Genomic DNA, 11,141 nt, shown 5'->3' with positions numbered 1-11,141 from the left:
GCACAGACACACTACAGTCAATGGTCGCCATGACGGATTTACCGCAGGTGTGTCCCTCTCAGTCGTGGACGTCTAGTTACCATCGTATTAATGTGGCGCTGTCATCGCTGTTGCGTATATCACGGCCTGCTTGGAAACCTGATACCCTAGCTTCCTTTGAAGACATTTTATGACCTATCATGAAACAAAAGATTAATTCCAGACCGCGTAGACTCCAGTTTAAGACAATATATCATTATTAATTGTGATGCCGCGGTCTCACGTGGCAGATGTTTGGCTTTGATACTGGCTTCATTAACATGACCACTAAAAGTAATGCATTATATTAATTAGACCCCTGGGTTCATCCACATACATAAATACTAATAATTATTGTCTCTTGAGTTGGCCGATCAGCAAGACATCTACCGGTTGTTTCTGTGGCCTCGCTGTCTAATGGCGCTGTATGTCTGACTCAGAATAAGGAGGTATCCCAGATGATGCACGTGCGCACCGATAGCAATCTGTGATTTTATTTTAATATCAAATATCAACCTGTGACGTCATTTGTGAGACATTGGAACGGTGATGAGTTTTTCACTGTCAACAAAACATATTACCCTCATGTGAATCATTAATCACACAATGTCCCGATACTCACTGGACAACTGTTCATTGAACAATCAAATAACTTGAACTTCCTGGTAACTGAGAATCATACATCCAAAGTGTGCTTCAAACAAAGTCAGAGATGCATCATACTTTTGCAAATAGTGTTTTCATGCAGAACAGGATCAAGTCTTCCCCCTTGCTTCCCCGACCGGCTACCCCCGTCCGCCCACCTCACAGTCCACCGTCCCACCATCAGTCCCCGACCAACCCGGCTACCCCCGTCCGCCCACCTCACAGTCCACCGTCCCATCATCAGTCCCCGACCAACCCGGCTACCCCGTCCGCCCACCTCACAGTCCACCGTCCCACCATCAGTCCCCGACCAACCCGGCTACCCCCGTCCGCCCACCTCACAGTCCACCGTCCCACCATCAGTCCCCGACCAACCCGGCTACCCCCGTCCGCCCACCTCACAGTCCACCGTCCCATCATCAGTCCCCGACCAACCCGGCTACCCCGTCCGCCCACCTCACAGTCCACCGTCCCACCATCAGTCCCCGACCAACCCGGCTACCCCCGTCCGCCCACCTCACAGTCCACCGTCCCATCATCAGTCCCTGACCAACCCGGCTACCCCCGTCCGCCCACCTCACAGTCCACCGTCCCACCATCAGTCCCCGACCAACCCGGCTGCTTTGACAGGAGCAGGGTTACTGCTGTCACAGATGCAGGGCTACTGCTGTCACGGGTGTATAGGCATTAATATCACAGATGCAGGGTTACTGCTTTACAGATGCAGGGCTACTGCTGTCACAGATGTAGGGTTACTACTTTGACAGCAGCAGAGTTACTGCTTTGACAGGAGCAGGGTTACTGCTGTCACAGATGCAGGGCTACTGCTGTCACAGATGTAGGGTTACTGCTTTGACAGCAGCAGAGTTACTGCTTTGACAGGAGCAGGGTTACTGCTGTCACAGATGCAGGGTTACTGCTGTCACAGATGCAGGGCTACTGCTGTCACAGGTGTATAGGCATTAATATCACAGATGCAGGGTTACTGTTGTCACATATGCAGGGTTACTGTTGTCACATATGCAGGGTTACTGTTGTCACAGATGCAGGGCTACTGCTGTCACAGATGCAGGGCTACTGCTGTCACAGATGTAGGGTTACTGCTTTGACAGCAGCAGAGTTACTGCTTTGACAGGAGCAGGGTTACTGCTGTCACAGATGCAGGGTTACTGCTGTCACAGATGCAGGGCTACTGCTGTCACAGGTGTATAGGCATTAATATCACAGATGCAGGGTTACTGTTGTCTCAGATGCAGGGTTACTGCTGTCACAGTTGAGGTGGGGGTGGGGGAGTGCTGGACGTCAATGCCATTCAAACTTGTCGAAAATCGACTTTTCTGACTCGTGATGTGATCATTGAAACTAGATATTCCAACCTAGAATGGTTCAGGTTACCTATCAGCATGATTGCAGGAGTACGTCGGTTGCAGATGACTGCAGATATATTTACTGGAGAATGAGCAATGAGATCGGTGTCACGGCTCTTGCAGTAGGATATCGCCATTGATTGCTGGTACGACCATGTCTGTGTCCCGGTTCTATCCCCGCTGTTTGCACATTAATTGAAGGCCGTGTCATAGAGCACAAAACCAGTATTTGCTCTGTAAATATCATTAACTGCTTACAAGTAGTGACATAACAGTCAGTTTCCGACAGACAAGGGCTTTCTCTCACCGTTTTATGGAACCCAAGTGCGACTCCAACATGAGTACATTGTGTGGAGCCACTACATGACGTCACTCGTTAGAATTCTGCTAAAAACGGCGTAAAAGCATATTCACTTATTCAATACTTTGTGACATATGTTGCGACGCCCATTGATACTCAAAATAGAAAGCTTCTTGTCTAATGGCTTGACTAATGGCTGTGAATATATTTGAGAAATTCACAGTTGTTCTGAAATTTGCCAGGACATGTATGTGCGTAATGTATACAGTGGTAAACAGGACGTATACATGGCGCAAACAAGAAGTATGCATTTCAACAAGAGGGAACTAGGAAATGCAAGAACGACCCCCCTTATATGTATATATGCTATGTAGCTGGAGGGGTAGTTTCCGTCCTTAAACAGCACAAACGTGAGACGCTTGTTCTGAATGCCAGTATCGACCTGCTGGTTTTCGCTGTTTGTTTTCATTATACTTCGTATCTTCACAATCCTCCCTGCCACACACGAGAGTTTATGCCGAAATACATCACGTGAAACCACCAGACCCGGTGAGTGCGGGGAAGTGGCAGGCACTTCACGCAATACAATGTCGCCCAATGATAACCAACGCCTCACTCGCGTGAAGCTCAAACCCATATACGCGTAAGCTCGCTATGATTCTGTAATTTGTTACGAAGATAAAACATTTGCGAGACTTCACAGACGTTCATAAATACGCTGAGATGCCAATATATCTTGAATATGGTTGATTGATTGAATTATCAGCTGACAGTTGGAAACTGAATGAGAAACACGAACCTTGATCTACGAACTATTCATACATCTCCGACAATTAGAAAATATTGTTTGATGAAAAGTAGTCCTGGCCAATATCTTTTACCCGACAAGTTATTAAGCTCGGAGCTTGTTATCGAACCAAACATCATTAACTGGTTTCTCCATTAAACTATATGTTTTTTTCTGGAGTGGTAAACTTACAAATGCAGTTATTTCTTTTCAATATCAACAAATTAATTTTGATCATCGCTCGCAGCTTATCATAGATTAAAGGGCGATGTGGATATTCCAGCAAAAGAACCTTACTTATAAGAGTCAAGATGAAGTTAACGACATTTGAAATATAATATTGTAAAATTATTTTTTAATATCCGTCTGAAGAGAAACTAATTTGTCCGATGAAACACGATAAGTAGTTTATCGGGACACGCTCTTCCAGAGTCCGAACAACCATTGGTCGTCAGCAATGGCTCGATCACAGATCTATGTCATGGACATCTTGAACGGATTCCCTCCAGTTCGCCACTAAATCAATTACTGCGAATGCGTGATCCGGGGCCCTTTCGGTTTGCAAACGCTTTGTTTATAGCTAACGGGATTTCTTAACGCAGTTTTCATAATCATATGTCCATCAGGAAGGAGCGAAGTAAGTACTGGAACCAGATTCATCGAGATGTTAGATCGTTGATCGATATTCCCACAGGGAAACCTAGATGACATTTGCCACGGCAAGATCACTTGCTACTCTGCCATTTACAAAGAAGAGAAATAAAGCTGTTTTTCTTGTACAGTATACACTATCATTATTAAAAATGTTGATGACTGAACTTTATAGACAATTAAATAGAGATGACTCAAGAAACAATATATCTGTGTGTGTCTTCGACAACAGTAAGGCACACGGATATCATCAGAAAACGTTTTGGAGCATGTTTCATATTGATCATCACCAGGACCGTGTATCTACTATGCCATGTTTCATATTGATCATCACCAGGACTATGTATTTAACAATACCATGTTTCATATTGATCATCACCAGGACTATGTATTTAACAATGCCATGTATCATATTGATCATCACCAGGACTATGTATTTAACAATGCCATGTATCATATTGATCATCACCAGGACTATGTATTTAACAATGCCATGTTTCATATTGATCATCACCAGGACTATGTATTTAACAATGCCATGTATCATATTCATCTTATATTGTAGACTCGGAAGAATGCTTTTTGTTGACTATCAAACTCTTTCATGACGTCGCTGTTTGTAAATCACTCATTAAGATTTATTTTATATTTATTTGCTTATTTTGTAACACCCCGATGACAAGGAAAGAGGTATCGAATCGCCATAATAACATCTAATTCTTCTTAATTATCACATTGCATTACCCCGAATATTATGGTTTTATTGCATTTTATAACTCTGAATATGGCGGTTGTATTACATTTTATTACCCCGGATATGGCGGTTGTATTACATTTTATTACCCGGAATATGGTGGTTGTATTACATTTTATAAACCGAACCTGGCAGTTGTATTACATTTTATTACCCTGAATATGATGGTTATATCACATTTTATTACCCCGAATATGGTGGTTGTATTACATTTTATTACCCTGAATATGGCGGTTGCATTACATTTTATTACCCCGAATATGGTGGTTGTATTATATTTTATTACCCCGAATATGGTGGTTGTATTACATTTTATTACCCTGAATATGGCGGTTGCATTACATTTTATTACCCCGAATATGGTGGTTGTATTACATTTTATTATCCCGAATATTGTAGTTGCATTACATTTTATTACCCCGAATATTGTGGTTGTATTACATTTTATTACCCCGAATATGGTGGTTGTATTATATTTTATTACCCCGAATATGGTGGTTGTATTACATTTTATTGCCACGAAAATGGTGGTTGTAATTTACATTTTATTACCGCGAATATTGTGGTTGTATTACATTTTATTACCCCGAATATGGTGGTTGTATTTCATTTTATTACCCCGAATATGGTGGTTGTATTACATTTTATTACCACGAAATATGAGGGAAATTGTTTGGTAGGCATTACTTAGAAGTTGACGGATGACAAGTTTGACACAATTTTATGGATAACAACTTCTTTAATACTGTAATACCTGTCAGTCTTGCTTGACAACGGTATAAGGATCTATACCGAAACGTCGCTTTTTACAGTATTAAAGAAGTTGTTATCCATAAAATTGTGTCTACCTTGAAATATGAGGGTTTTATTACGTTTTATTACCCCGAATATTACAGTTGAATTACATTTTATTATCCCGATTCGACACCTCCTTCCTCCATGGTTAACCCGGAACAATAAAGAGGCACTCGCCTTTTGCAGAATGGCAGCCAGAGCTATTTTGATGTTCAGTATTCCAACACGGCCCTGTCTGTGCGCTAGCTCCAATGTTTCGATGTATATCAATCTACCGGTAATGGCTGCTACATACAACGTCTCGACCAGGAATGTGTAGCCAAGTGTCCCTTTAAGTGTATTCGTCAAGCATTTGTTTGTTTGACGTCACAGTCAGCAATATTCCACCTGTGTGACGTGACGGTGGTCTGTAAAAAAAGTCGATTATGGACCAGACAAAGAAGCCATATCTCGTAAAATTGTTAGCAAATGTCCAATAGCTTTCATACGGAAATTTACCATCTAATCACAATTTATGACGTCAGACCTTGATCCATTGGTTTCTGGCCAGATTCCATTACACCCCGCTGAGATATACACTGTATGTTGTTGAGGGCGCTCCAGTCGTAGTTCTTGATATTTAGCTTAAAAAGCAGAAACATGCTGTCAGTGATCAACACAGATGAGACGATCTCATCTATGTCTGCCTTATCACGACTCACCAAGTTTTGTTCGTTTGGTGTTTTTTAACATCAGACTAAGTAATATTCGAGCTAAACGACAACGGTTGGTAAATAATCGAATCTGGACCAGACTATCCAGTGATGCATATTTTGTGCTGACAAACCTAGAAACATAATCGGAGCGAACCGGGATTCGAAACCACAATCATAGGTTTCTGGCGTGCCCAAGGGACGCAACGTTGCACAGCGAATCGCGGCGCCTTAGACGACTGGGCCACCCGTGCCTCCCCACCGAGCCCGAGGATTATATCAAAATTCAGCATGGTTCGTGTAAAAGTTGTGAAACGGATATTGCGTGTAGAAGATGCAGGTACCCGAGGCCGAGCATCATATACTTCAGGATATGGTATGAAACTGTTGCTTCCTTTTTGGGCATTATAACAGATGCTTCACTCTTATCACTTAATGTTCATCCTCTCGGCGTCAGACAATTTGAAGCCCGGGGTATCCTAAGGACACCTTTTGGCCAACAGGTTCTGCATGATCTAAGAAATAACAAAACTTTCCGGAATTCTTATGAGAATTAAACTTTGTTCAGAATATATCTGAAGATATATATTTAAAAAATGAGATTTTGTCTGTGGGGTCAAAACGGCTCCATGTTCTTCTCGAAATATCCCACGTATTTTTTTAGCTTCAAGAGCAATTATAATGTACGTGTTTGCTTTGAATATACATTGGTGCTGTGGATCTAATGGCCTCCAGTGTCTTTTCCCGTTATTTGTTCGCAGATGGTACAACGTGTGCCTGTCCGCTAGAACTGGGTGTCCCTCGCACCAGGGACCTTCGCTAACCTCGGTGCACTAACGTTATTGTCAATCAGTTCAATATTCTTAGAGCCCTTCACAGAGAATCAGAGTAATACAATTATTTCAAGATGATCAGGAACTTCATTGGGAGAATACAAAACACGGTAAATGTTGGTGCTGGTGGTTCTCTTGGGAAGCGTGTGCTCTGAAAACAAAAACTCAGGCGCCAGCTGAAATGCACAGCCGAAAGATGACGGACACACATGTGACAACTGATGGATACACAGGTGACAACTGATGGACACACACAGGTGACAACTGACGGACGCACACGGGTGAGAACTGATGGACAGACACAGGTGAGAACTGATGGACACACAGGTGGCAACTGATGGACACACACACGGGTGACAACTGATGGACACACACAGGTGACAACTGATGGACACACAGGTGACAGCTGATGGACACACACAGGTGACAACTGATGGACACATAGGTGAAAACTGATGGACATACAGGTGACAACTGATTGACACTCAGGTGACAAATGATGGACACACAGGTGACAAATGATGGGCACACAGGTGACAACTGATGGACACACAGGTGACAAATGATGGAGACACACGGGTGAAAACTAAAAGACACATAGGTGACAAATGATGGACACACAGGTGACAAATGATGGACACACAGGTGGCAACTGATGGACACACACGGGTGACAACTAATGGACACACACGGGTGACAAATGATCGACACACACAGGTGGCAACTGATGGACACACACAGGTGACAACTGATGGACACACAGGTGACAAATGATGGACACAAAGATGACAACTGATGGACACACAGGTGACAACTGATGGACAAACAGGTGACAACTGATGGACACATACGAGTGACAACTGATGGACACACATAGGTGACAAATGTTGGACACACACAGTTGACTCCTGATGGATAACTGATGCTGGAAAATGCCTATTGCGGCGTTAAACAGAAACGCTACATACAATGATATATTCAGTCACAATACATATTCCAAGGTCAATTACATGATAAAGTTAAACAGAATTGACATAATCTATTCACAGTAGTATTACAACGAGAATATCTAAAATCTACACAATAGTGTACCCTGTTCCACTACCCACATGAACTTGCGGCTATTACCATATGTAATATAGGCATACACTTAAGATATAACATAGTACACGATAGCAAGGTTTGTTACCTCAGTGAATAAACAATCCATGTCTTAGTCAGAGATAGTCAGTGATTTGTAACTGTCTGTCGTCCGTATAATTAATACCTCTTTTAGCTAATACAGATAATCTCATTTTCGTATTAAAAGGGCGATAAAGTTGGTATTGTGAACTTTAGTGACGCGTTATCCATAGAATTATATAATTTAGTTTGACTGGGGCATTGCTGATAAACGTGTTTATGAGTGACGATTACTGTGAAGAATAATAGGTGGCAATTTGCCAGTATGTACGTAGTAAGTGTATGTGTGATAAGGGTGGATGAAATACGGGTAGATAGTTACAGGTAAATGTATTAAAGCCTAAAGTCTGTTTGCCTAACTCTATCTGACCAGGACGATGAGAGATGCTGGTCCTGGATCATGTCCGATGTGCGTTATTTATTTGACCTTGGCAGGTTCAACATACTGGAACATGGTCCGTTAGTGGTAATATTTCCTTAGTTCACAATTTCTCACTGCACCAAATCCTTAATATGTCGTTTGTAACGTGATGAAACATGTGTAAAACCTATGGAGTGCGATGACTAAGACTGTGTTTGTGTACGTGGTATGGGGCAGCCTCGATGTATGTCAGCATTACCTAGTTACATTCTACAGTGTGAGTGAGGTAAGTGCTATTTTCAACCTCTCCTGTGTGTTGTCTGTTTGACGCCCATCATCAGGGGAGGTAACCCAGTTGACAGACAACAGATGGGTGTTCAAGCATCACGGCATTCTGTTGAAGGCCCTTGCCTGCTGATGGTGATTGGGAACACAGAGCTGACTGTCTCACTGCCGTTTTTCTTATTAAACGTCATGTTAGTTTGAGGCTCAATTGGTTTGATATTAGCCACAGTGAAACTGCGTTAAACCGGAAACTTTGAATCCGAAATCCGAACGGGAATTTGTTGAGAAAGACAATATAACATGTACATCAAATGGGCATCGCTCCGTGCACAGGTCGGCCATCCGAATGAACGGGTTGGCTGTTCAAGTCGGCCATCCGAATGAACGGGTTCGGCCATCAGTGTTTATGCGTTTAATGTGTGCGTGCGTGTGTGTGTGTGTGCGTGCGTGAGTGCGTGCGTGCGTGCGTGTGTGTGTGTGTGTGTGTGTGTGTGTGTGTGTGTTTGTGTTTGCGAGCACGTCTGTGCGTGCGTATGTGTGTGTGAGAGCGTGCGTGCGTGTCTGCGTGTGTCTGTGTGTGTTTCCGTGCTTGTGTGTTTGTGTATTTGCTTGCGTTTGATGGTATTGTGTGTGCGTGCGTATTGGTGGACGTGCGTATGTGTTTGAGCATGTGTGTCAGTGTGTCTGTGAGCCTACATGCGTGTGTGTGCCAGGGTCGGCAGATCTAGAATTAGAATGGGAACAAGACCACACACAACTATGTTAGTGGGTCAGGAACTTGCATTTCAGAAGCATTATAAATTGATTATTTGACACCACACCACAACATCGCTGGTGCAACTCTGAAAGCTTGTTTAGCAATGAAATTATATCCACCAATTGCTTCAGTTTGATACTCTGCAACAAAGAGGGCGCTTTTGTCGGTAGCTGTCGAAACGGAAATTACGTGCTTTGACAAACTACAACGTACTGCGGGGTCAAATCCGTCCTGATTTTATCGATAACAAATAAAAGGCAGTCAATATTAGATAAAGGCAGGAATAAGATACGCTAGCCATGCCTCCCCATGTTCAGGCGAATTACGAGGGGAGGAAATTAAGCACAAACAATCGCCGATGTCATTAAGTGCGGGAACATCTTTCGGGATTTGTCCGGAGCACTCTGCGACCAGATGAGGTGTAAGATCCGGACGGAACCAGACTGCCATCGATAAAGGGGTGTTATTGCTTATGGTTATTTAACATTTATTCTTGGCGTTAAATTTACCGTTGTGAATGGTTTGATGTTTACCAGAAACGTCAGGGCAACCCAGGACTTTCACTTATTCACATGTATTAGTCAGCACTGAACGGGATAGCTTCATGAATACCTAGGGGAAAGGGTTGTTGAGAACCTTTCACTGATAGAACATTGATTGTTGTACATAACTATATAAGGAGGTAACATGTATAGCTGCGGTAGTCAAGTGTATGTTCATGTAGACAATAGTAACGGACGTGGACTAGCTGCGGGAGTCAAGTGTATGTTCATGAAGACAATAGTAACGGACGTGGACTAGCTGCAGTAGTCAAGTGTATGTTCATGTAGACAATAGTAACGGACGTGGACTAGCTGCGGTAGTCAAGTGTATGTTCATGTAGACAATAGTAACGGACGTGGACTAGCTGCGGGAGTCAAGTGTATGTTCATGTAGACAATAGTAACGGACGTGGACTAGCTGCGGGAGTCAAGTGTATGTTCATGAAGACAATAGTAACGGACGTGGACTAGCTGCGGTAGTCAAGTGTATGTTCATGTAGACAATAGTAACGGACGTGGACTAGCTGCGGGAGTCAAGTGTATGTTCATGAAGACAATAGTAACGGACGTGGACTAGCTGCGGGAGTCAAGTGTATGTTCATGTAGACAATAGTAACGGACGTGGACTAGCTGCGGGAGTCAAGTGTATGTTCATGAAGACAATAGTAACGGACGTGGACTAGCTGCGGTAGTCAAGTGTATGTTCATGAAGACAATAGTAACGGACGTGGACTAGCTGCGGGAGTCAAGTGTATGTTCATGAAGACAATAGTAACGGACGTGGACTAGCTGCGGGAGTCAAGTGTATGTTCATGAAGACAATAGTAACGGACGTGGACTAGCTGCGGTAGTCAAGTGTATGTTCATGAAAATAGTAACGGACTTTGACTAGCTGCGGCAGTCAAGTTATTTTCATGACAATAGTAACGGACGTGGACAAGTCGCGGTGCTCCAGAGTATGTTAATAATGGAGCGAATGGATCCAAGATACAGTTTCCATGCATAAAAAGGAGAGATCACACAACAATTTAAAAAGAATTTAATTCTCTCAGCCTAATCAAACATCACATAATACACAAACAAGAGAAAGTATCAATTATCACAATAAAAAAGTCGTATTTCATGCTGAAATATACATTCATAGGATTGACTCGCACGTTTCCACTGACTA

The 11,141-nt window shown here is 43.0% G+C and overlaps 1 protein-coding gene across 1 annotated transcript; it reads left to right on the top strand.

Annotated features, from left to right (window-relative positions):
- Window positions 1-730: 730 nt before the first annotated feature.
- On the top strand, window positions 731-1,354 carry LOC139463669 (uncharacterized). The gene has a single exon (XM_071244926.1). The coding sequence runs from the start codon at window positions 731-733 to the stop codon at window positions 1,352-1,354; it is 624 nt and encodes a 207-aa protein (XP_071101027.1).
- The last annotated feature ends 9,787 nt before the right edge of the window (window positions 1,355-11,141 follow it).

This window comes from Haliotis cracherodii, unplaced genomic scaffold (assembly GCF_022045235.1).
Source record: "Haliotis cracherodii isolate W230 unplaced genomic scaffold, xgHalCrac1.p SCAF_16, whole genome shotgun sequence".
NCBI classification, from domain to species: Eukaryota; Metazoa; Mollusca; class Gastropoda; order Lepetellida; family Haliotidae; genus Haliotis; species Haliotis cracherodii.
The sequence above is the reverse complement of the archived record's forward strand: the minus strand, read 5'-3'. Positions and strand labels throughout refer to the sequence as shown.